General features: G+C 41.7%; 1 protein-coding gene across 9 annotated transcripts in view; it reads left to right on the top strand.

The window, feature by feature from the left end:
• The first annotated feature begins 1735 nt into the window (after positions 1-1735).
• LOC139181346 (fibrous sheath-interacting protein 2-like) overlaps positions 1736-26591 on the top strand; it is an 82963-nt gene continuing 58107 nt past the window's right edge. For 3 of the 9 annotated variants that reach the window (XM_070784491.1, XM_070784492.1, XM_070784493.1), the window contains exons 1-8: positions 1736-3821; positions 4202-4327; positions 6159-6320; positions 7041-7130; positions 7335-7474; positions 8550-8691; positions 9313-9420; positions 9835-9982. In XM_070784491.1, coding sequence (XP_070640592.1) covers positions 3723-3821; positions 4202-4327; positions 6159-6320; positions 7041-7130; positions 7335-7474; positions 8550-8691; positions 9313-9420; positions 9835-9982 — 1015 coding nt within the window. In that variant the 5' untranslated portion in view covers positions 1736-3722. Of the gene's footprint in view, positions 3822-4201; positions 4328-6158; positions 6321-7040; positions 7131-7334; positions 7475-8549; positions 8692-9312; positions 9421-9834; positions 9983-26591 lie in introns of those variants that run through there. The other 6 variants (XM_070784488.1, XM_070784486.1, XM_070784485.1 and 3 more) reach the window with 4 other exon arrangements.

Here is a 26591-nt window from a genome sequence, read left to right as displayed (position 1 = left end):
CAGAGGCCCCAGGTGGCAGCTAGTGTGGTCACAACGCCCCATCCCCTCACTTGAGGGCGACGCCCTTTGGGGAGGCGCCCTTTTAGGACGTCAGCACGGCAGCCTGGAACCCAGCATTGTGAGGGGCGTGGCCTGGAGGAGCCGTTATCCTCGTGACCACTGGCTGGGTTGCCCAGACTAGCTGCGGGCGTAGAGAGGGAAAGGTGTGCGCGAAGAGAAGAAACCGAGACGGCTTGTGGCACCCCAGCCCCAGGCCCCCTGGGGGCTGATGGGTGGCCATGGACCGGTACCTCAATAACTGCTACAAGGCTGCCCAGGCCGCCGCCTCTAAGGCGGCAGCCAGCAGCCTAACTGCCAACAGGGAGCTGTGTGACTCTGTGAGTGGGGGCCAGTCGGTCATCCTCCTTCTGTTTCTTGCTCCAGGGCTGGGTCTTGGGAGGGAAGGAGGGCGGGCAGATGAAAGACTACGGGGGAGGACTCAGCAGAGGCGGGTGGGTCCTTGAACCTGGGTTTCTAAGCCAGTCCTCTGGTCTTAGTGCAAACTGCACAATTACTCAGAGGCATGCGTTGAACAGAATCATAGCTCTTTGAGGGTCAGAAGAATTAGAATTACAGGCAGCTATCCAGAGACAAGGGCTTTCCTAATGGCTCAGTGGTAAAGAATCTGCCTGCCAATGCAGGCGATGTGAGTTCGATCCCTGAGTCGGGAAGATCCCCTGGAGAAGGAAATGGCAACCCACGCCAGTATTCCTGCCTGGGAAATCCCACAGACAGAGGAGCCTGGTGGGCTACGGTCAAAAGAGTCGGACACGATTTAACGAATAAACAAGAACAATACATTGACAAAAACTGATATATTTCTGCTGCTGCTGCTAAGTCGCTTCAGTCGTGTCCGACTCTGTGCGACCCCATAGACGGCAGCCCACCAGGCTCCCCTGTCCCTGGGATTCTCCAGGCAAGAATACTGGAGTGGGCTGCCATTTCCTTCTCCAATGCATGAAAGTGAAAAGTGAAGGTGAAGTTGCTCAGTCGTGTCCGACTCTTAGCGACCCCATGGACTGCAGCCCACCAGGCTCCTCCGTCCATGGGATTTTGCAGGCAAGAGTACTGGAGTGGGGGGCTATTGGTTTCAGGTTGAAAGGTAATGTCAACTATGGTGGTCCTACACCAAGTCTTTTGGACCATTTCCCCATCTCGCTTGGCCCTTGAGGCTTGGGCTCTGCGCATGCGCCAGAGGCCCCAGGTGGCAGCTAGTGTGGTCACAACGCCCCATCCCCTCACTTGAGGGCGACGCCCTTTGGGGAGGCGCCCTTTTAGGACGTCAGCACGGCAGCCTGGAACCCAGCATTGTGAGGGGCGTGGCCTGGAGGAGCCGTTATCCTCGTGACCACTGGCTGGGTTGCCCAGACTAGCTGCGGGCGTAGAGAGGGAAAGGTGTGCGCGAAGAGAAGAAACCGAGACGGCTTGTGGCACCCCAGCCCCAGGCCCCCTGGGGGCTGATGGGTGGCCATGGACCGGTACCTCAATAACTGCTACAAGGCTGCCCAGGCCGCCGCCTCTAAGGCGGCAGCCAGCAGCCTAACTGCCAACAGGGAGCTGTGTGACTCTGTGAGTGGGGGCCAGTCGGTCATCCTCCTTCTGTTTCTTGCTCCAGGGCTGGGTCTTGGGAGGGAAGGAGGGCGGGCAGATGAAAGACTACGGGGGAGGACTCAGCAGAGGCGGGTGGGTCCTTGAACCTGGGTTTCTAAGCCAGTCCTCTGGTCTTAGTGCAAACTGCACAATTACTCAGAGGCATGCGTTGAACAGAATCATAGCTCTTTGAGGGTCAGAAGAATTAGAATTACAGGCAGCTATCCAGAGACAAGGGCTTTCCTAATGGCTCAGTGGTAAAGAATCTGCCTGCCAATGCAGGAGATGTGAGTTCGATCCCTGAGTCGGGAAGATCCCCTGGAGAAGGAAATGGCAACCCACGCCAGTATTCCTGCCTGGGAAATCCCACAGACAGAGGAGCCTGGTGGGCTACGGTCAAAAGAGTCGGACACGATTTAACGAATAAACAAGAACAATACATTGACAAAAACTGATATATTTCTGCTGCTGCTGCTAAGTCGCTTCAGTCGTGTCCGACTCTGTGCGACCCCATAGACGGCAGCCCACCAGGCTCCCCTGTCCCTGGGATTCTCCAGGCAAGAATACTGGAGTGGGCTGCCATTTCCTTCTCCAATGCATGAAAGTGAAAAGTGAAGGTGAAGTTGCTCAGTCGTGTCCGACTCTTAGCGACCCCATGGACTGCAGCCCACCAGGCTCCTCCGTCCATGGGATTTTGCAGGCAAGAGTACTGGAGTGGGGGGCTATTGGTTTCAGGTTGAAAGGTAATGTCAACTATGGTGGTCCTACACCAAGTCTTTTGGACCATTTCCCCATCTCGCTTGGCCCTTGAGGCTTGGGCTCTGCGCATGCGCCAGAGGCCCCAGGTGGCAGCTAGTGTGGTCACAACGCCCCATCCCCTCACTTGAGGGCGACGCCCTTTGGGGAGGCGCCCTTTTAGGACGTCAGCACGGCAGCCTGGAACCCAGCATTGTGAGGGGCGTGGCCTGGAGGAGCCGTTATCCTCGTGACCACTGGCTGGGTTGCCCAGACTAGCTGCGGGCGTAGAGAGGGAAAGGTGTGCGCGAAGAGAAGAAACCGAGACGGCTTGTGGCACCCCAGCCCCAGGCCCCCTGGGGGCTGATGGGTGGCCATGGACCGGTACCTCAATAACTGCTACAAGGCTGCTCAGGCCGCCGCCTCTAAGGCAGCCGCCCGCAGCCTAACTGCCAACAGGAAGCAGTGTGGCTCCGTGAGTGGGGGCCAGTCGGTGATCTTCCTCCTCTTTCTGGCTCCAGGGCTGGGTCTTGGCAGGGAAGGAGGGCGGGCAGACGAAAGACTATGGGGGAGGACTCAGCAGAGGGGTGTGGGTCCTTGAAGCTGGGTTTCTAAGCCAGCCCTCTGGTCTTACTGCAAACTACACAATTACTCAGAGGCACGTGTTGAACAGAATCAGTTCTTTGGGGGTCAGGAAGAATTAGAATTACAGGCTTCCAGAGACAAGGGCTTTCCTAGTGGCTCAGTGGTAAAGAATCCGCCTGCCAATGCAGGAGATGTGAGTTCGATCCCTGAGTCGGGAAGATCCCCTGGAGAAGGAAATGGCAACCCACGCCAGTATTCCTGCCTGGGAAATCCCACGGACAGAGGAGCCTGGTGGGCTCAAAAGAGTCGGACACGATTTAACGAATAAACAAGAACAATACACTGACAAAAACTGATACACTTCTGGCTTAATTTAAATTAGGGCTATTGGTTTCAGGTTGAAAGGTAATGTCAACTGTGGTCCTCCTACACCAAGTCTTTTGGAGCACTTCCCCATCTCGCTTGGCCCTTGAGGCTTGGGCTCTGCGCATGCGCTGGAGGCCCCGGGTGGCAGCTCGTGTGGTCACAATGCCCCATCCCCTCACTTGAGGGCGACACGCTTTGGGGAGGCGCCCTTTTAGGACGTCAGCGCGGCAGCCTGGAACCCAGCATTGTGAGGGGCGTGGCCTGGAGGAGCCGTTACCCTCGTGACCACTGTCTGGGTTGCCCAGGCTAGCTACGGGTGTAGAGAGGGAAAGGTGTGCGTGAAGAGAAGAAACCAAGACGGCTTGTGGCACCCCAGCTCCTGACCCCCTGCGGGCTGATGGGTGGCCATGGACCGGTACCTCAATAACTGCTACAAGGCTGCTCAGGCCGCCGCCTCTAAGGCAGCCTCCCGCAGCCTAACTGCCAACAGGAAGCAGTGTGGCTCCGTGAGTGGGGGCCAGTCGGTGATCTTCCTCCTCTTTCTGGCTCCAGGGCTGGGTCTTGGCAGGGAAGGAGGGCGGGCAGACGAAAGACTATGGGGGAGGACTCAGCAGAGGGGTGTGGGCCCTTGAAGCTGGGTTTCCAGCTCCCAGACCCTCTGCAGTGACTAGAGCTCCCTCTGGTCGAGATTAGCTTTGAATGGAGCTCAGAGATTGGGTTGGTAACAGGGGTAAACAGGGAGGCCTTCAGGTTATCAACAGGGCGGTTTCTTTCAACCCTGAGTGTGTGTCTTTGGTTTATTTGTAGGTATTAGTTTAAGTAGATTGGTCTAAACTAAAATAATAGTACTAGAAACAAAAATAAGGTTTCTACTTATATCTGACAGGCCTCACAAAAAGACCCCATCACAGAGGTCGGAGCCACTGATCTATTAGATCTTCCTCTTGGGGTGAAGCTTCCAGTCATTCCAGGAAGTAATAATGTTTTCTATACTACAAATTTAGGTGAAAAGGTAAACTAACTTTTAATGGTGCTTAAGTGATTTTCTTGACTGTTTTCTGCTTGCTATTAAACTCGAAACACTGCTATTATTTTGCTTTGAGTCAACTTCAGTTTCACACACCAAGTGAAGTTAAAATGAGTTGAAGTATTCAGTGTCTGAACTTAATGATAGAAGGCTTCGTGATAGGCCTCCGCCACCCAGTTCAGCCTTATCTCCGACCCAGACCTCAGCTCCGAAAGGTCCGGGTCTTTTCTCCCTGTCCACACATGGTATGATAATTTCTACTTCTGTGCCTTTGTCCATCTGGGTCCTGACACCTGGCATGCTCTCCTCTGCTTCCTGATCTTCAATTTGAGCCATCTTTCAAGAGCTACTATATGAAGCCTTTCCCCAGTGTCCCAAACCCCAACGGTTTCATCTTTCCTTAGAATTTACATTGCCCTTGATCTGCATTCTCTCACTCAGCACCAAAGTACTGTTTTTCTGGTTCAGAGTGCTGCACGCACTGTTTAAGTCCTCTGCCTAACACTCCCCACCCTGTCCTTAGCTGTAGGCTAAGCCTGAAGGAGGTTCGGAACTCTCTGAGTGTGTGCTTTCATCACGTTATTTCTACTTATTTCCTGATTTTACTTATTTCCTTACCATTCTCCTCTCTAGGGTGTCATCAAGGATGCATAGGGGGCTCCCTGGTATTTCTGATACTTGTCAAATATATATGATTTTTTTAAGTTTTATTGCTGGAAAGCAATATAATTTCTCTGTTCAAAACCAATACATTCTACCCCTTCCCACAAATTAACATTCCTAAAACACACTCAAAGCCTATTTGACTAAAAAGTGATAACACTCCTTTTCAGTTTGTAAATGTAGCCCTCTTCATTGGTTTCTTGCTCCACTATCTTCTATTTCCCATATTTACATTGTGTTACTCTTTTATTCACTTGTTAGCTACTTATTTCCTGATTTTTTCCCCATACTTATACTGATTCGCTCTACAATTTATTATATTGATTCCCCCCAAACACATGTATTTAATTATGACCAGGTACTATATTCAACTACCCTAACCACTAACTTAGTGGGATCCTTCTTTATCTTTTAGCAATATCTCCTCAAGGAAGTAACACTATATTTTGCACATTTAGTTGTTGTTGTTGTTGTTTTTTTTTTAACTCTACCCTTGACCTGGAGAAGGCAATGGCACCCCACTCCAGTACTCTTGCTTGGAAAATCCCATGGACGGAGGAGCCTAGAAGGCTGCAGTCCATGGGGTCACTAAGAGTCGGACACGACTGAGCGACTTCACTTTCACTTTTCACTTCCCTGCATTGGAGAAGGAAATGGCAACCCACTCCAGTGTTCTTGCCTGGAGAATCCCAGGGACGGGGGAGCCTGGTGGGCTGCCGTCTATGGGGTCGCACAGAATTGGACACGACTGAAGCGACTTAGCAGCAGCAGCAGCACCCTTGACCACCTTGTAAGGTGAAGCTATGACAGGTAGATGGTAGCAGAGTTTAGACTAGAACCACAGTCTCCCAATTTCTTAGGCCATGCTTCTTCACCTGACCTTGCTGCTTTGTGAACTACAATCACTTTAGCAGAGTACCATGGAAACGGAATTTAAAGGTCTTTCATATTGATTTAAATGCAAGTGGAAGAAAATTACAGTATTCTACTGTCTTTTTTTCAGATCAGCCCATTGTCAGTATTCTCTCACTTCAGATTCTTCTTGCATGTTTTATTTTCAATGAACAGCCTAATCACCTTAACAAATTGAGGTTTAAAAGTGTGATTTCATTCATTTTACATATGTAACACTTTTCAATCTGTGTGTTTGCAGCTTTATCAGCCTACTTCTGACTTTAACCTGTTTGATCCTTATTGTCAGCTTTTACAAACTGACTATAACAGCCTGCACGATCCACATTTAAAATCATACTATAGGCGAAAAGATATCTTGAGGAGATTAAAGAAAGGTGGCTATATCACCAGCAATAATAAGGTGGGTTGAAGTTTGCTTCCAGTTAACCAGCATAAACCCATGGTCTTGATATAAGCTTGCTTCTGTACTTCACTGGGAACCTGTGTCAACTTTTAATTGAGCAATAAAGAATACCTGACAGAAAACTAAGTGAATTACTCAATATTTGAGTAAAGAGAAATCAGATGGCTGTTTCTAAATAAAATTGTTCCCACTTGATCATTTTTCTTTGATAAAAGCAAAAGATAAATGCCAAATGATTTGAATATGTAAAGACATATGCATACACATTTATTTATGCATTTTCTCTCAGCTGTATTATTAGTGCCTTTCCTTTGGCTCTAAAAGTATTAATAGCACTGTATACCCATCAAGGGATATTTTCAATACCCTTTGAGAAGACTAGAGACAAAATGGAAACCTAACAGAATACAGCTTGATAGAATAAATTCTTCTGAAAGTTAAACATCATTATTATACTGATATTTTAATAACATTTATTTTGTGTGAACCATATTATTGAAGTAATATTATTTAGGTAGACATTTCCTGGTGATACAGCCACCGTAGAGAGATATTGCCTTCTAAACTGTTACCAAAATGTGCTATCACTAGCCTTGATCCCAAAATTGTTACTAAAATGAATGTTCTTATGACTCTTTTCTCTGGAAAGTTTCATGATTGTTACAACTTTTTTGTAACATATTGTTACAACAAATATTTATATATTTGTTTTTATAGGTTGTATGCACCTTGAAGGAATTGAATAAGTACAGGCAGTATCTCACCCGTTTGAAATTAGACTCCGAAAGAAACTATGTAAGAGAACAAGTAAGTTAAGTACTTGAATTTGTTTTATTTGAGGCCCGTAAGAAAGTTTTTATGTAGGTTGTGGAAGAAAGACTTAAATGCAGGTTAATTAACCATTTGTAAACTACAGGATGTTTACCAAGCCCAAAACATGAGAAGTCATATCAAAGGACAAGGTTATTTCTGGCCAATATAAACACTGTACTTCTTTTTTTTCCCTCCCAGGAAATGATTGAAAAACAAGTAAATAAATTGTATGAAACCAAGAGAGCCTGTGACCGTCATGGCAGTACACAGTTCCAAGGTTGGCTGTTACAAGAAAATAAACGAACAACTCCAGACCAAGAGCTGTTGATAAAGCAAAGGTATGACCAAAGTTAATGCATATTTTTTGTGGACGTATTGTGGACTCCAGAAAACTGTAAAAGTACTAGAAATAATTGAAAGCAGAATAATTTAAAAAGTATTAGACACAATTTAACTTCCTATAGTCTTCAATGTGGACTGAAAAGAAAGGAGATTAAGAGATAGCAGGGATTGGAAACTTTGATACCATAGCTAGGAAAGAGTTTCTACCTGAGAAAATGGAGTCATGAGGAACCCAAGAGGTAAGACAAACTGATATTTGAAGAACAATTCCGAAGTACAGCTCCCTGAGCTTGGGAAACCCAAGTTCATAGTAGTAGAGGGAAAGGTGTCATTAGCACATTTCAAACTTAAGTTTAAGGAAATTACTGCTGGATAAAACAGAGAGAGTTGCTATAACTTCATCTGATGTTAATATAAACAGGTGTTACCTCCCCAACCAACCATGTATGTTCATTTAGCTATTACTCACACACATTCAATCTTATTATTCAGCGGCTGAGCCCATGCCCCAGGAGGCAAATGGATGAGTTATAGTTCCTTCTCTTTTTCCTTTATCAGGGGTGAGGGCCAGTTCCCCATCACCTACCTCTTATATTCCATGGATTCATGTCAAGCCAGAATATATACTGATTCACCAAAGTGGCAGACTGGCAGTCTTCAGGCCTGTCTACACATGAGAGATTGTTCAAGGACTTGACAATGACAGAGAGGCCAATAGCCACTTATTTTTTAAAGAAAATTCAAATATACTTGTTTTTTGAAGTCAGTCCTTAAGTTGACTTCAGCCGTCTTTGGAAACTCATGTTACAGAGCTCCTGAATTAGGACTAATCTCTGTATAAAATGCTTTAAATCAGTCTGTTCTACATTTTGCCATTGTCCTGACCACAGTAAAGTCTGATGAGTACATCATGGTGAGTTGGTGGATCACGTTAGCTTAAAGAACTCTACATTCCTGTAGTTTAAGAAATAAAAAACAACCCAGAAGGTGGTTTGGGAATATCAGAGTAGATAATACCATCATAAGGGAAACACCCAGTTTATCTTCCCTTAAATTTTCACTTTTACTTAGATATTTAGATATGATTAGCTTGGAATTAAACAAGCTTGAACACACGGCAGAAAAGCAGAACGTACTCTGGATAAAGGAAGAAGAAAGACGATATCGGGACCACGTTAGAAGAAAACTTAGTCTCTGGAGACAAACTGAAGAAGTGAGAAACACCAAATTATAAATATTGATGGGGAAATTATGTGTGATTATTTTATTTATAAACATTTTTAGCAGTCCCACCATATTACCTGAAGTTATTTCAGGTCTAAGAAATAAACCACTGCTTTAAAAAATCATAATTATTTTAAAATAATAAACTGCTATTAATCTTGTATTACCATTATAACAGACAAGCTTTTACTTAACATAGTGAGACTGATACCACAAATTACATACCACCATAGTATAGACACACTTCATCTGCTCTTAAAGTTTTAGAATTTAGTGAAAAATAATCATGTCTGTATTCTCACTCCTCAATGCTCAGACAAGGCTATTTGTTCAGGCTCTCTGTCAGAATACATTTAAGGGCAACATATTACATATAATAATTCCTCAAATCTATAAGAGAAAATCACCTTTCCAGCATCTTTTGAGATCTACCTTTGAAGCATAAGCCCATTCTAAAGCCAGTGTAAGATTTTCATTATGGTTGTCCAAGTTCCTATAAGGGTCTTAATTTGACCTAATTTGCTTATTGATCAAAAAAAAAAAAAAAGAAAGAAAGAAAAAGATTATAAAAGAGAAGCCCTGCTGACTACCATGACATTGTGCTCTTTAGGAACGGAAAACACAAGAAATGTTACTGCTGTCAAAGATTGGAGAAGAAGTAAACAGAGAAGCAAGATATGAAGAACAACGTAAAAAAGTCAAAGATGCTCACCGTAAGGTAGAGTGACCTTTGAACAATAACTTGGGCTGTTTTGAGGAAAGGGTTTTGCTAATTTTGATATTTTAAAGTGTGGATTTTCAGAAGTGACTTAAATTCACAAGGATAGCTATTGATGGAAAGAGCCAGTCTGGTCTGAACCTGAACTTTAAGTGCTGGTCTACAATGGGACCAGTCTCCAGAAAGTAGGCAATGAGTTCAGTTGGACCTTGTTATTAAAATACATTCTTCAAGCTGGACAGCAAAAGGAAACTTACCTTTATTACCTTCCTAGCTCTGTACTCTGATTTTAGAAATCTCAAGAAAGAGGGCTTCCTTCAAATGTACCATCATATTTGAAGTATCTGTTATACATTTCCAGTGGCAAGTTGATATTAAATTTTAAACACTGAATATATATTTTTTAATATTTAGAAAAAAGCACAACTCGAGAAAAAAATCCCTTATTATTTACCAAAAATGCAAAGGAATTACCTTCAGAGAGAAGGATCAGAAGAAAATGTATTTGAAAACAGAAGTCAAGATGAAACAGAAGATGAGAGAGAAACAATAAAAGACAAAGGTAAGTAGAATATGCATAAATATTTATTATCAGTGGCTTTGTAAAAAACCCCTCTATGTGCTAATATAGTGAGGTGACAAAGCCCTTGCAAAGAGAAATTCTAGAAGCTCACACTTACAGGCACTTCCCACTTACAGGTCAAGTTGTAGAGAATGTACAGACAGCCACACACATTCACACAATATTGTTATGTTACAGACATTATAACAAATTACACACTTCTGTAAAGTGGCTCAGCAGACAAGACTGCCTTTACTAGGAGTTTAAAAAGGAGCCAGTAGAGGAGACAGAACAACAACAAAAAGGGAAAGAGACAGTTATATATAGATAGAGAAAATGAGCCAGTAAGACAAAACATTACCCCCAAAACAGACTGAAACAAAGAGGGAGACAATGAATGAAAAATAGAAGGAAAATTTTAACTGAGGTCCACTAAGAAAAGATTATACAAAACAGTAAGCTAGAAAGAGAAAGAGAAAAAAAATTAAGTAGAAAAAAGGAAGAGACATTTAAAATATCCTAAACAAGAAATAGAAATAGAAAGAACAAAAAGGTTGAGAAGGAGAAAATATGATACAAAAAGAATGAAATGGAGATATAAAGAGGAGGAAAGTGAATGAATGAAAAAGAAGAATATTAAGCAGAAGAAGCTAGTAAGAAAATATACATGCACATGCGCGCGTGTGCACACACACACACACACACCATGAGGGAGTGGAAGGAGACAAAGGCAAAGAAACAAGAAAAAAAGACAAGGAGTATGAGGAAGAAAAGCAAACAAAGAAGACAAAGAGTGAAAGAAAGGGAGCAAGAAAAAGACACACAGACAAAACTAGAGAAACAAAGGAGTAGGAGGAAGAGAGAGAATAAAGTTTAAAAAGGATATGTGAACAGAAAAAAGTAAGAAAAAAAAAAAAAAAAGAATGTGAGAGTGAGAAAAAAATTTGAAAAGAAGCCAGTAGGAAAATCTAATACAATTTGGGCAGGGAGTAATAGGGGAAAACATGAGAAGTTAGTAGAAGAAAAAGAGAGAGACTTAAAAAGGAGATGCCAATATGAAAAAGCAGTACATTGAAGATAGACTGAATGGAATAAAAGGATCCAGTAGGAGAGGGAGAATAGGAGAAAAGGAAAATATTAACATTAAAAAGGAGGAAGTTAAAAAGTCAGTAAAAGAAAATAAAACAAAAAATGAAAAAATAAAAAAGGCAAAGAAGGAAATGAAAAGAGGAGAAACAGAGACACAGAGCAAAAGGGAGAGAAAAAGTATAGTACAATAAGGAAAGAGAAGGATTTCAAAAGTTACAGAAGACTAGCATTAAATAAGGGGGGAGGGGAAGGTAGAAGGGAGGGAAGATGGATAGATGGAAGGCAGAAAATATGAACATACTTCAAAAAAGAAGAGCCAGTAGCCAGTAAGAAAAGCAATACAGGAACATAGAGAGAGAAACCATGGAAGAAAGAGAGAAGGGACAGAGAAAGAGAAAAGAAATATAGAAAAGAGGTAAATAGGATGAGTTTATAAAATAGGAGCCGGTAAAAAAGGCAGGACAAAAAAAAAATAGAAGGAAGGAAGAGAGAAAGGGAGAAGGAAAGCAGACAGTTTGAAAAGAGAAGCCTGTAAAAAGAGAATAAAATAAGAAGAAAGAAAGGGAAGAAGGCAGGCATGCAGGCAGGCAAAGAAAAGAGAAAGCAAAAGAAAAGGCATGAAAAGGAGCTATTAAAAATGGGAATAAAGGAGAAAAGGAAGGAAGGAAAGAAAAAAATTTTAATGAATAAGTTATAGGAAAAAATAAAATGAAAAGAGAATGTGACTGCGAGAGAGAGACTTCAAAAGGAGTCAGAGGAATTTAAAAAAAAACCTGTAAAATAAACATGATAGATAATAGATAGGTAGAACCAACTTTTAAAAGAATAAGCCAGAGGGCTTTCCTGGTGGTCCAGTGGTTAGGACTCTGTGCTTCAAATACAGGGGGCCCAGTTCAGTCCCTGGTCAGGGAAGTAGAGGCACATGCCCCAACTAAGGGTTTGCACACCACAGCTAAAGATCTCACACGCCCAACAAAGCCCAAAGACACCACAGGCTACAACTAAGACCTGCTATGGCAAATAAATAAACACTTTTTAAAAGAGTAACCCAGAAATAAATGAAAGTACAAAACAAGACAGCAGATGAGAGAAAGAAAGAAACGTTTCAGAAGAGGAGCACTCAAAAGTGAGTTTAAAAGGAGCGAGAGGGATGGGGAAAGTGCCGGGGGAGGGTGAAGGAGGGAGAAGGGAAGACAAAAAATGTAAAGCAAAAGGATCAAAGGCAGCAAGTAAAAGACAAAGAGAATTAAATCAGAAAACAAAGAAAAAGAAGGTAAGTGTTTAAAGGATGGGACAGTAGGAAAAAGTAAAATAAAAAGAGGGAATGTGATTGTATAAGAGGCTTGAAAAGAAAGAGTAAGTAAAAAATTCAAGTACAATTTGGGGAAGAGGGCTGTTTAAAAAGGAGACTTCCAAGGGGGCTTCCCTGGTGGCTTTAGTTCAGTTCAGTTCAGTCGCTCAGTTGTGTCCAGCTCTTTGTGACCCCACGGACTGCAGCACACCAGGCCTCCCTGTCCATCACCAACTCCCCGAGTCTATTCAAACTCATCTCCATTGAGTCAGTGATGCCATCCAACCATCTCATCCTCTGTTGTCCCCTTCTGCTCCTGCCTTCAATCTTTCCCAGCATCAGGATCTTTTGAAATGAGTCAGCTCTTCGCATCAGGTGACCAAAGTATTGGAGTTTCAGCTTCAACATCAGTCCCTCCAATGAACACCCAGGACTGATTTCCTTTAGGATGGACAGGTTGGATCTCCTTGCAGTCCAAGGGACTCTCAAGAGTCTTCTCCAACACCACAGTTCAAAAGCATCAACTGTTGGGTTCTCAGCTTTCTTTATAATCCAACTCTCACATCCATACATGACCACTGGAAAAACCATAGCCTTGACTAGACGGACCTTTGTTGGCAAAGTCATGTCTCTGCTTTTTAATATGCTGTCTGGGTTGGTCATAACTTTCCTTCCAAGGAGTAAGAGTCTTTTAATTTCATGGCTGCCATCACCATCTACAGTGATTTTGGAGCCCAGAAAAATAAAGTCTGACACTGTTTCCACTGTTTCCCCATCTATTTCCCATGAAGTGATGGGACCAGATTGCCGTGATCTTAGTTTTCTGAATGTTGAGCTTTAAGCCAACTGTTCACACTCCTCTTTCACTTTCATCAAGAGGCGCTTTAGTTCTTCTTCACTTTCTGCCCTAAGGGTGGTGTCATCTGCATATCTGAGGTTACTGATATTTCTCCCAGCAATCTTGATTCCAGCTTGTGCTTCATCCAGCCCAGCGTTTCTCATGATGTACTCTGCATATAAGTTAAGTAAGCAGGGTGACAATATACAGCCTTGACGAACTCCTTTTCCTATTTGGAACCAGTCTGTTGTTCCATGTCCAGTTCTAACTGTTGCGTCCTGACCTGCATACAGATTTCTCAAGAGGCAGGTCAGGTGGTCTGGTATTCCCATCTCTTTCAGAATCTTCCACAGTTTATTGTGATCCACACAGTCAAAGGCTTTGGCATAGACAATAAAGCAGAAATAGATGTTTTTTTGGAACTCTCTCGCTTTTTTGATGATCCAGCAGATGTTGGCAATTTGATCTCTGGTTCCTCTGCCTTTTCTAAAACCAGCTTGAACATCTGGAAGTTCACGGTTCCTGTACTGTAGAAGCCTGGCTTGGAGAATTTTAAGCATGACTTTGCTAGTGTGTGAGATGAGTGCAATCGTGCAGCAGTTTGGGCATTCTTTGGCATTGCCTTTCTTTGGGATTGGAATGAAAACTGACCTTTTCCAGTCCTGTGGCCACTGCTGAGTTTTCCAAATTTGCTGGCATATTGAGTGCAGCACTTTCACAGCATCATCTTTTAGGACTTGAAATAGCTCAGCTGGAATTCCATCACCTCCACTAGCTTTGTTCGTAGTAATGCATCCTAAGGCCCACTTGACTTTGCACTCCAGGATGTCTGGCTCTAGGTGAGCAATCACACTATCATCGTTATCTGGGTCATGAAGATCTTTTTTGTACAGTTCTGTGTCTTGCCACCTCTTCTTAATATCTTCTGCTTCTGTTAGGTCCATACCATTTCTGTCCTTTATTGAGCCCATCTTTGCATGAAATGTTCCCTTGGTATCTCTTATTTTCTTGAAGAGATCTCTAGTCTTCCCCATTCTATTGTTTTCCTCCATTTCTTAGCACTGATCACTAAAGAAGGCTTGCTTATCTCTTCTTGCTATTCTTTGGAACTCTGCATTCAAATGGGTATGTGTTTCCTTTCCTCCTTTTCTTTTGGCTTCTCTTCTTTTCATAGCTATTTGTAAGGCCTCCTCAGACAGCCATTTTGCTTTTTGCCATTCTTTTTCTTGGGGATGGTCTTGATCACTGCCTCCTGTACAATGTCATGAACCTCCGTCCATAGTTCATCAGGCACTCTATCTATCAGATCTAGTCCCTTAAATCTATTTCTCACTGCCACCGTATAATCGTAAGTGATTTGATTTAGGTTATACCTGAATGGTCTAGTGGTTTTCTCCAGTATCTTCAATTTAAGTCTGAATTTGGCAGTAAGGAGTTCATGATCTGAGCCACAGTGCAAAAAGAATAGAAGGAACGTTTGGGGGGAAAAGAGAAGAAAGAACAGTTTTTTAAATGAAGCCAGTAAGAAAATCAAGTAAAATTCTATGTGGTGTGTTGCTGAAGTATAGCTAAAGTGTAAAAACCAATAAAAAATACAGTAAAATGAAGATAGATGATTTGATACCTAGATAAACACATAGGTATAGGTAGGACTGTAAAAAGAAGCCAATAAAAAAAGACAATATAGAAAAGAAAAGCAAGAAGAAGTAAAGAAGAGTGTTTAAACACTGGAGAACTGAGAGAAGAGGAAGGAAGGGAAGGAGTAGAGAGGCTGCTATGACAGAGGGAACAGGCTGTTAGAGGGAGAAAGATAAGAAGGAGAAAAGTAATGAAGACCAAAGGAAAAGAGGGTGGAGGGGAAGTGAGGGGAATATAGGAAGAAAGAGGAGGAGAGAAGCAGTGGGGAAAAGCAAAGAGGAAGGAGAGGGAAGGAGGGGGGAAAGGGCTTGCAGGCAGCAGGCAAAGAAGACAGAAAAGCCAGAGAGAGGGAGAGAAAGCCATCAAGATGTATAGAGAAGGGGGAGGGAGGGAAGGAAGACAGGAAAAGAGAAGAAAGACACAGTGAAAAAAGGGAGCAATAGATACACAGAAAGGAAAGAAGGAATGGAGGGAGAGAGGAGGAAAGGAAGGAAGGAAAGGGAGGGGGAGGAAAGGATGGAAAATGGAAGGAAAAGAGGATGAATGAGAGGAAAATAAGAAAAGGACAAGTCACTCAAAAAGGAAAAGGTAAGAGATGAAAGATGAGCATGAAAGTGTTTGAAAAGGAGTAGCCAGTAAGAAAAAAATCAAGTACAATGGTCTGTACAAGTGAAAGAGATTCAAAGATGAGAAGGAATAATTTTTTAAAGACCCTAATATATAGATTAAAAAATAGGTGATTTATAGTTTGGTAGCAGGCAGTCAGATGGACAGAACAGACTATAAATAGGAAGTACCAGTAAAAAAAAAAAAAAAAAAAAGAGGTATAAAAAAAGCATAAGAAAAATTGAGCAAAAAATGAAACACAGCAGGCAGGAAGAAAAACAGTAAAAGAAAGTGGGAAGATGGGATGGAGGGAAGGAGAGCAGGCAGGCAACTTGAAATAGAATGAATTGGTAGGAGAAAGTAAAAGGAGAAAGAGTTTGAAAGTGAGAGAAGCTTGAAAAGATGGAGTCAGTAAGAAGCTCACGTAGGACTGTGGGGATGGGAGATTTAAAGAGAAGTTATTGAAGAAGACAGTAAAAGATATAAACAGATAGAAAATAGAGTATAATTTTAAAAGAAGCCAAGTAAAAAAGATAATAGAGAAAGATGGTGTTGAAAAGAGAAAGATGAGAAGAAAACAAAAAAGTGTAAAACCAGGTCCCTGTAAAAAAACAGTAAAATCAAGCAAAAAGAAGAGAAAAGAAAGCATCCATACATGGAGGCAAAGGAAACAAATACAGAGTGGGAAAGAAAGGGAATGAGAAAGAGACATGGGAAATAAAAAAAAAAAGAAAGGAGGGGACAAAAGAAAATAAAGAAGTTAAGATGCTAGGAGTAAGTTAGAAGAATAAGGGAGACAAAGAGAACAAAAGAATGATTGAAATGGGGAGAGGAGATTGAAAAAGAGGACCCAGTGAGAAAATTAGCACACTAGGTGGGGCAGGGGAATTTAAAAAGAAGTCAGTCACAAAAGAAAATTTTAAAAAAATGTATATACAGAGATTATTAATAGACATTTTTAAAACTAAAAAAGCAAGTCAGAAAACTCAACAGGAAAAGCAGAAGGAAGGAGAGAGGGAGGGAGGAAGGCGAGAAGAAGGGGTAAGGGAGGGATATATGGTCAGGGAGGGAGACAAAGGAAAGGAGGGATGCAGGCAGCCAGCAGACAAAGAACAGAGACACAGTGAAAGGGAGAGCTAGAGAGACACAGCCAGGAATAGTGGAAAGAAAGGAATTAGGAAGTAGGAAAGAAGAGGTTTAAAAGGAAGAGACTCAGGTACAGTTGGGAAAGGGGAGAATGCCAGGTTTTTTAAGTCAATAAAAATACAGTAAAATGAAGATGATTGATAGGTACATAGCAAGGAAGATAAGTGCACAGGTTTAGGTAGGTGGAACTTTAAAAGGACAATCCAGTAAAGACAGTACAAAGGAAGGAGAGAAGGGGGCGGGCGGGGAGAAAGAGAAGTTTAAAAAGGAGCCAGTAAAAACTTAAGAAGGAAGAAGAGGGACTTTGCTGGTGGTCCAGTGGCTAAGACTCTGCACTCCTGGGTTTGATCCCTGGTCAAGGAACTAGATCCCACATGCCACAAGTAAGATCCAGTGCAGCCAAATAAATAAGTCAAAACATTATTTTAAAAAATGGAAGAAGGGAGAGAGGGAGGGAAGGAAATAAGGAAGGCAGGGAAGGGAAGCAGGGAGGGAGGAAGAAAATTAGTTTAGAGAGGATGTTTCAGAAGACAATTACATGAATAAGTAGAGAGAATGAGAGAGGAAGATACAGGAAGAAAATTAAGTACAACTGTGCAGGGTGGGAGAGAGTTCTAAAAGGTAGAAGTCAATACAGAAAGAGTACAATGAACATAGATCATTAATAGCTGGATAGATAGCTAGGTAAGTAGGTATGTATGTATGTATGTAGGTGTATGGATATAAAAAGAGAAGAAAGGGAGAGAGGTAGGAATGGAAGGAGGGAGGGGTGAATAAAAGGAAGAAAGGGGCAGGAAAGAAAGTTTATAAGGGAAGAATCTCTGGGAAAAAGGCTAACATAAAGAGTGTGATCATGAGAGGCAGCAAGAGAATGCTGAAAAGGAGAAACTAGTGAGAAAATACAGTCATGGACAGAGAGATCTAACAATACATTAAAATAGATAGGAAGATTGGATAGCTAGGTAAGAAACAGATTTTAAAAATAGAAGCCAATAAGAATGGCAGTATAAAAGAAGTGCAGAAGACAGAAGAAAAAATTTTAAGGGGAGTCACTTAAAAAGTATAAGAAATTAAAATAGATAACCAACAAGGACCTACTGTATAGCACAGAGAACTATACTCAACATTGTGATAACATATAAGAAAAGAATCTGAAAAGTGTGATTCATAGAAACTGAATCACTTTACACCTAAAACGAACACAACATTGTTAACATTGTTAACAACTATATGCAATAAAGCATAAATAAATAAGGATTTAAAAGTATAAGTGGGGAGGGAGGGAGAGGAGGGATAAAAGCAAAGGTTTAGAGATGAGACTGCAAGAAAAAGAAAGAGAGAGTGCGCGGGGAGCCCAGGCAAGGCAGGGCACAGACCTTGTGACTCAGCCTCTCATGGGAGCAGGCCTCCGTGGCAGGCCCTTGCCAAGCGCAACCGCCAGCCCAGGGGCCTGAAGTCACCAATCCTGTTTATAGCCTGGGTTCTTCTGGGGTTCCCCATGCAAATTCCAAAGGAATGGTTATCTAGCTGGTTTCCCCATGGGCTATACAGCAGCAGCTCCAGCCTTTTCCCTCAACATATATCCTGGAGCACATCCTACCTTCCAAACAGGTACCCTGCTAACTGCCCACTCCCCAGCTCCTGTCACCCCCCCACCCACCCCACCAGTGTGCCAGTGTATGCAGCCCCAAGAATGCCTGCCTACAGCTATGCGCCCCCTCCCTGGTCACCCACAGACATTTGCAGATGCAGCTGTGTAGTCACATCATGGAGGTTCCACAGCCGGTGCTGCAGGCCTCGTGTCTCCAACCAGGACTTTCTTCTTTGTGCGCTAGTATGTATGCTTAGTCACTCAGTCGTGTCCGACTCTTTGCAGCCCCATGGACTGTAGCCGACCAGGCTCCTCTGTCCATGGGATTCTCCAAGTAAGAATACTGGAGTGGGTTGCCATTCGCTTCTCCAGGGGTTAATGCTCTAGACAATTAGCTAAACGCTACTACGGCTGACCCAGCAGGTCCCAGCACACTCAGTCTCCAATTGACTCTGTGGGTTGGTCTTAAAGCAAATCCTGTTTGGTGGGCTGTCAGGCAATTTTTTAGCTATCTGTAATTAAACAAAGGGAATCTTAATCTATTCTGAATCATACCTAGTTGAATGCATGTTAAAAAAAAACCCCACAAAAACAAAACTCACATAATTTATCTGCAGTGACTGATGAAGAATCATCACATGCAAAGCTCAAAAGTATGGGAAAATATTTTACAACTTGTGTCACTAATGACTGTCATAATATATGCAAAGTCTTAAAAAAGAGACTGTGTGAGTAAGAATATCAAGTACAATTGTGTGTGGTATGGGAGAGATTTTAAAAGTACAAGTCAGTAAAGAGACAGTAAACATACATAGATGATTGATAGCTAGATGGACAGCTAGGCATGTAGGTATGTACAAAGGAAGACAAATACATGATTGATAGAAAGAAAAGACAGAGATAGATTCATCCAAACATGCACACATATAGAAAAGACATTCATAGGCAGAAGCCAATAAAAAGGAAAGAAAAACTTAGAAATGGATGGAAAGAATGATTTAAAAAGAGGACACTAAAAGAGAATAAAAGGAGAATGGAAGGGGAAAAGTTAGAGACAGAGGAGGAAAGGAAAGAAGGAGGAAAGAGGAAAGAAGGAATTAAGAAAGGTAGAGGGTGAAGCACTGAGGGAGAGGATGGGAAAAGAACATTATTGAATAAGAAAGAAATGAGAGAAGAAAGGAAATATGAAGGGGGCAAGAGAGTGGGGAGGAAAGAAAGAATCAAAGAAGGGAAGGGGACAGATAAAAAGAAGACCGAGGCAGGAAAGAAACAGAGGTTATGGAGTCCCTAGGAAAAAGAGTAAAATCAAAAGCGAAAAAATGTGAGTGTGAGATGAGAGTGATACATGGGTTCAACCCCTGATCTGGGAGGATCCCACATGCTGTGGAGCAACTAAGCCTATTTGCCACAAATACTGAGCCTGTGATCTAGAGCCCACGAGCTGCAGCTGCTGAAGCCCGCGTGCCCAAGAGCTCATGCTCCACAATAAGAGAAGCCACCACAGTGAGAAGCCTGCACACCACAACTCGAGAGTAGCCTTCACCTGCCACAACTAGAGAAAGGCCCACACAGCAGTGACGACCCAGCACAGCCAAAATAAATACGTACGTTTTTTTGAAGAGAGAGAAGAAAAGAAAGGGGAAGAGAGAGAAAGAAGTTGTTTAAAAAAGAAAATAAGAAATATCATTACAAAAAATTTGAGAGAGAGAAAAAAAATAAGTTCTAAAAGGAGGAACCAATAAAGAATGCATAGAACAAGAACGACAGAATAAAATATAATGGAAGTAAAGAGAGTGGAGGGAAAGAGGGAGAAAAGAAAATTAAGACTTTTGAAAGGATGAGGGAGCTTCCAGTTCAAGATGGCAGAGTAGAGGACATGTGCTCATCTCCTCCTGCAAGAGCACCAAAATCACAACTAGCTGTTGAACAGACATTGACAGGAGGATGCTGGAACCTATCAAAAAAAGATACCCTACTTCCAAAGACAAGAAGAAACTGCAATGACACGGTAGGGGCGCAATCACGATAAAATCAAATCCCATACCCGCCAAGTGGGCAGCCCACAAACTGGAGAACAATAATACCAAAGAAGTTCTCCCACTGTTGAGAAGGTTCTGAGCCCCACATCAGGCTTCCTAGCCTGGGGATCCCGCAAAGGGACTGAGACTCCCCAGGGAATCTAACCTTGAAGGCCAGTGGGATTTGATTACAGTACTTCCACAGGACTGGGGGAAACAGAGACTGCACTCTAGGAGGACATGAACAAAATCTTGCACACGCCAAGACCCAAGAGAAAGGAACAGTGATCCCCCAGGAGACTGAACCAGACCTACCTGCTAGTATTGAGAGTCTCCTGTGGAGGCATGGGTCGCAGTGATTCACTGCTGTACTAGCAGCAGCAGTCCTGGAAGGTGCCCCTTGGCGTAAGTCTTCTTTATAAGTCGCCATTAACCCTACCATAGAGCCTGTAGACCCCAGGCCTGGGTCTTGCATGCTAAGTCACTTCAGTCGTGTCCAACTCTTTGAGACCCTATGGATTGTAGCCCACCAGACTCCTCTGTCCATGGGATTCTCTAGGCAAGAATACTGAAGTGGGTTGCCATGCTCTCCTCTAGGGGCTCTTCCTGACCCAGGGACTGAACCTCTATCTCTTATGTCTCCTGCGTTGGCAGGCAGGTTCTTTACCACTAGGGCCACCTGGGAAGCCCTAGGAAGGGAGGGAGTGCAACTCCATCCATCAGCAGATAATTGGATTAAAACTTTACTGAACATGGCCCTGCCCACCAGAGCAAGACCCAGTTTTCCCCACTGCCAGTCCCTCCCATCAGGAAACTTACACAACTCCCCTAGCCTCATCCACCAGAAGACAGAAGCAGCAAGAAGGGAACAATCCTGCAGCTGCCAGAATGAAAACCACATCACAGAAAGTTAATCAAAATGAAAATGCAGAGAGTTATGTCCCAGATGAAGGGACAAGAGAAAACCTGAAGTGGAGATAGGCAACCTCCCACATAAAGGATTCAGACTAATGATAGTGAAGATGATCCAGGATCTCAGAAAAAGAGTGGAGAAGATGCAAGAAATGTTTACTGAAGACATAGAAGAACTAAAGAACAAAAAACCAGATGAACAATACACTAGAAGCAATCAGTAACAGAATAATTGAGGCAGAATGGATAAGTAACCTGGAAGACAGAATGGTGGAAATCACTGCCGCAAAACAGAATATAGAAAAAAGAATGAAAAAAACCAAAAACAAAAACGAAGACAGCCTAAGAGACCTCTGGAACAACATTAAACACACCAACATTCACATTATAGGGGTCCCAGAAGACAGACTGAAAGGACCTGAGAAAATATTTGAAGAGATAATAGCTGAAAGCTCCTCAAACGTGGGAAAGGAAATAGTCAACCAAGTCCAGGAAGGACACAGAGTCCCAGGCAGGATAAACCCAAGGAGGAACACACCAAGACATATAATAATGAAACTGACAAAAATTAAAGACAGATAAAATATTAAAAGCAACAAGGGAAAAACGACAAATAACATACAAGGGAGCTCCCATAACGTTATCAGCTGATTTCTCAACAGAAACTCTACAAGCTAGAAGGGAACAGCATGATACTAAAGTGATGAAAGGGAAGAACCTACAACCAAAACTCTACCCAGCAAGACTCTCCTTCAGATTTGATGGAGAAATCAAAAGCTATCCAGACAAGCGAAGTTATGAGAATTCAGCACCACAAAATCAGCTTTACAACAAATGCTAAAGGAACTTCTCTAGGCAGGAAAACACACAAGAAGGAAAAGACCTACACGAAATAAACCCCAAACAATTGAGGAAATGGCAATAGTATCATGTATACTGATAATTACCTTAAATGTAAATGGATTAAGTACACCAAACAAAAGACATAGACTGGCCGGGTGGATGAGAACATGTGCATATATGCACTTCCACTTACCATATCACTCTACTTAACCCCCCCAAATTGTATGTAATTGTCTTATATTGTTAGGATAATCATGTTTCCATTATGGCTTGCAATCATAATTATCTTTTATTTTTTGTCTGACTATTGATTGTGAAAACTGATGAACATCTTTTATTATTGTGGTTTAGTTCAGTTCAGTTCAGTCGCTGAGTCATGTCCAACTCTTTGCAACCCCATGAATCACAGCACGCCAGGCCTCCCTGTCCATCACCAACTCCCAGAGTTCAACCAAACTCGTGTGCATTGAATCGGTGATGCCATCCAGCCATCTCATCCTCTGTCGTCCCCTTCTCCTCCTGCCCCCAATCCCTCCCAGAATCAGGGTATTTTCCAATGAGTCAACTCTTCACATGAGGTGGCCAAAGTATTGGAGTTTCAGCCTCAGCATCAGTCCTTCCAGTGAACACCCAGGACTGATCTCCTTTAGGATGGACAGGTTGGATCTCCTTGTAGTCCAAGGGACTCTGAAGAGTCTTCTCCAACACCACAGTTCAAAAGCATCAATTCTTTGGTGCTCAGCTTTCTCCACAGTCCAACTCTCACATCCATACATGACCACTGGAAAAACCATAGCCTTGACTAGACGGACTTTTGTTGGCAAAGTAATATCTCTGCTTTTGAATATGCTATCTAGGTTGGTCATAACTTTCCTTCCAAGGAGTAAGCATCTTTTAATTTCGTGGCTACAATAACCATCTGCAGTGATTTTGGAGCCCCCCAAAATAAAGTCTGACACTGTTTCCACTGTTTCCCCATCTATTTCCCATGAAGTGATGGGACAAGATTCCATGATCTTCATTTTCTGAATGTTGAGCTTTAAGCCAACTTTTTCACTCTCCTCTTTCACTTTCATCAAGAGGCTTTTTAGTTCCTCTTCACTTTCTGCCATAAGGGTGGTGTCATCAGCATATCAGAGGTTATTGATATTCTCCCGGCAATCTTGATTCTAGCTTGTGCTTCTTGGTTACCTAACTTATTCACTTAATACCATTGTATCATGATTGGTCAATGGAAAATAATAAAGTTCTACATCACTAAAACTACTATTTAATAGAAAAACCTGTAATCACTTTTTAAAATCCAGATGCATATCAGAATTACCTTGGAATTTTTTGAAAAATACAAATGCCCAGGTATTGCTTTTTTTCTCCAGAGCTCCAGATGTGTTTCTAATGAGCAGCTATATTTAAAAGCAACTGGACTATATGATGATTTTTTACTTTTATCTAATTTGTTTCACTTTTTCTATTTCATGTTTAGTGCTCCCATGTCATTTAGTTTATGTTTTCCAATTTCTCTTTTTTATTTTTTGACGTTCTTTCTCAAGCCTTTATCAAGTGTAGTAGAAAAACTTTTGTATACATATATATATAGATAGATAGAGAAATAGTATGGATAATATATATATATATTTTAGAAAGCTTATGAATTTTTGCCTAGCTAAAAAATTTATCACATTTATGGCATTCCACTTGTTTGACTCAGTATGAATAGAATGCTAGATTTCTAATTTATACATTCACTCAGAAGTCTGATATAGTTCCATGTATTTTGCGTCTGTTATTCCTGCTAAAAGTCTAGAAAGTTTATAACCTTAGTGACTTTTTAAAAGTTTGAATGAGGCTTGAAACTTCTAGTTCAATTCTGAGAATGTAAAGAAATACTATGTTGTTAAAGAAAAAAACCCCAGAAAATGAACATGTGATACAGTTATTAAATATAGGATTTGTTCAAATATCACACACAAAAAAAGAGTGGATATATGTATATATAACTGATTCACTTTGCTGTACGCTTAACACTAACACATTGTAAATCAACCCTACTCCAATACATAAAAATTTTTTAAAAGGGATGAAGCTAGGAAAAAATATAAAATAAAAAACAAAATGTGAGTGAGAGACTCTGAGGAGATTAAAAAGAGATGTTGATAAAATTAAGTATAATTGAAGGCATGGAGAGAGAGAGATCTGAAAGAAATCAGTTTAAAATGATAAAATAATGATACATTGGTTGATGACAATCAGATGACAGGTTGATAATAGATATTCATAAAGGAGAAACCAGTAGTAGTAAGACAGGACAAAGAATACAGAAAATGAGAGAATAAAAAGTTTTTTTCAAAGAAGACAGTAAAAGAAGAAAGGAAGAATCGAATTTTATAAAGGATGAGTCAAGGAAGAGAATGGCATACAGAAGGAGAAGGAATGTGAGAGTGTGATGGAGGATAAGTAGGAAAACCAAGTACAACTGTGTGATGTGCAAATAGTTAAAAGTAGAAGACAATAAACGTAACATAAAGCTAAATGATTGATACCTATGTGGATAGCCAGCTAGATAGGTAGGAAATTTAGGTAGAAAAAAGTTTTTACAGGAGAAGGCAGTTGTAAGGAGAAGACTGTATAAAGAAAGAGAGAGGGAAGGAAAGAAAAAAGTTTTAGGAGTAGTAATAGAAGAAGGGAGTGGGGGGGGAAGGAAAGGAGAAGGAGGGACTACAAATGAAGGAAGACAAGAGGGGAGAAGGGTGGTAGGGTGGATGATGAAAGGAGGTAGGAGGAAGGAATAAGACACGAGGAAAGGGAGGAGGGACAGGAAGGAAAGAGAGAGGAGGGGCTTCCCTAGTGGTCCAGTGGCTAAGACTCTGAGCTCCCAATGCAGGGCGCCTGGGTTCCATCCCTCTAGGTAGGTAGAACTTTAAAAGGACAATCCAGTTAAGACAGTGTAAAGAAAGGCGAGAGGAATGGGGGGCGGGGGGCGGGGAGAAAGAGAAGTTTAAAAAGAAGCCAGTATAAAAGCTTAAGAAGGAAGAAGAGGGATTCCTTGGTGGTCCAATGGCTAAGACACTGCACTGCCAACGCAGGGGGCCTAACCAAATACACAAATATTTTAATAATGATAATAAAATTAATTTCACACTAAAAAGAAATAGTGATGAAAAGAAAAATCTTTAAAAATAAGATTAAAATCTCCTAAAAACAGGAGACAATGCGAAAAGAATGGAAGAAGAGTGGAAAGAGGGAAGTAGGGAAGGAATGGAAGAAGGAAAGAGGAGAGAAAAGGGATGACAGAAGGGAGAGATAAAAATAGAGGAGGAAAGACCAAGAGAAAAGGACAATGAATGACGCAGAGCTAGAAGGGACAGAAAGAAGCTTTTAAAGAAGGGCAAAAAGAAGAGGCAAGATCGAAAGGAGGAAGTGGGAGGAAAGAGAAGTTTAAAATGATGAGCCTGTAGAAAGTGTAAAATATAAAAGAAATGAAACAGAGTGTGAAGGGCTTGAAAAGGATGCATTAATAAGAAAATTAAGCACAGTTGTGGACAGTGGGGAAAGAAATCTAAAAAGAAGCCAGTTAAAATATTTCAGTGATATAAGATTCATGGATGAATTGACAGGAGAGTAGGTTGATAAGTAGGAAAGTATATAAAATATAAATAGATAGAACCATAGATAGGTGAGTGATAGATGATTGATGGTTGGATGGATAGGTAGGTCTTATTTTTAAAAAGAGAACCGAGTTTCTAAAAGTCAGTAAGAAGTCAATACATACATATACACAATGGAGTGTTACTCAGCCATTAAAAAGAATACATTTGAATCAATTCTAATGAGGTGGATGAAACTGGAGCCTATTATACAGAGTAAAGTAAGCCAGAAAGAAAAACACCAATATAGTATACTAATGCATATATATGGAATTCAGAAAGATGGTAACAATAACCCTGTATGCGAGACAACAAAAGAGACACAGATGTATAGAACAGTCTTTTGGACTCTGTGGGAGAGGGCGAGGGTGGGATGATTTGGGAGAATGGCATTGAAACATGTATAATATCATATGTGAGATGAATTGCCAGTCCAGGTTTGATGCATGATACAGGATGCTTGGGGCTGGTGCACTGGGATGACCCAGAGAGATGGTACTGGGAGGGAGGTGGGAGGGCGGTTCAGGATGGGGAACACGTGTACACCCGTGGCAGATTCATGTTGATGTATGGCAAAACCAATACAATATTGTTAAGTAATTAGCCTCCAATTAAACTAAATAAATTTATATTAAAAAATAAATAAATAAAAGTCAGTACATAAAAGATAGAAAAAGAGAAAGGGAAAGAAGGTAAAAAATATTTTTCAAAGGGGCCAGTACACAGAGAATAAAAGAAAAAGGGAAGATGGACAGGACAGGATAGGGTAGGGTAAAGTAGGAAAGGGAAACAGGAAGGCAGGGAGGCTAACAGAGAAGAAAGAAATACAGAAAGGGAACAAAAATGATGAACAGAAATTGAATAACAGAAGGAAAGAACGAAGGAAGAAAGGAAGACATATGAAAGCAAAAAGAGGAGAGGTTTCAAATGGAATAAAATTATAAGAAAATGTAAAATAGAGAAAAATACGAGAATGGGAGACAGAAAGGAAAG

Source organism: Bos indicus, chromosome X (assembly GCF_029378745.1).
Source record: "Bos indicus isolate NIAB-ARS_2022 breed Sahiwal x Tharparkar chromosome X, NIAB-ARS_B.indTharparkar_mat_pri_1.0, whole genome shotgun sequence".
Taxonomy (NCBI): Eukaryota; Metazoa; Chordata; class Mammalia; order Artiodactyla; family Bovidae; genus Bos; species Bos indicus.
This window is presented reverse-complemented; position numbering and strand designations above follow the sequence as displayed.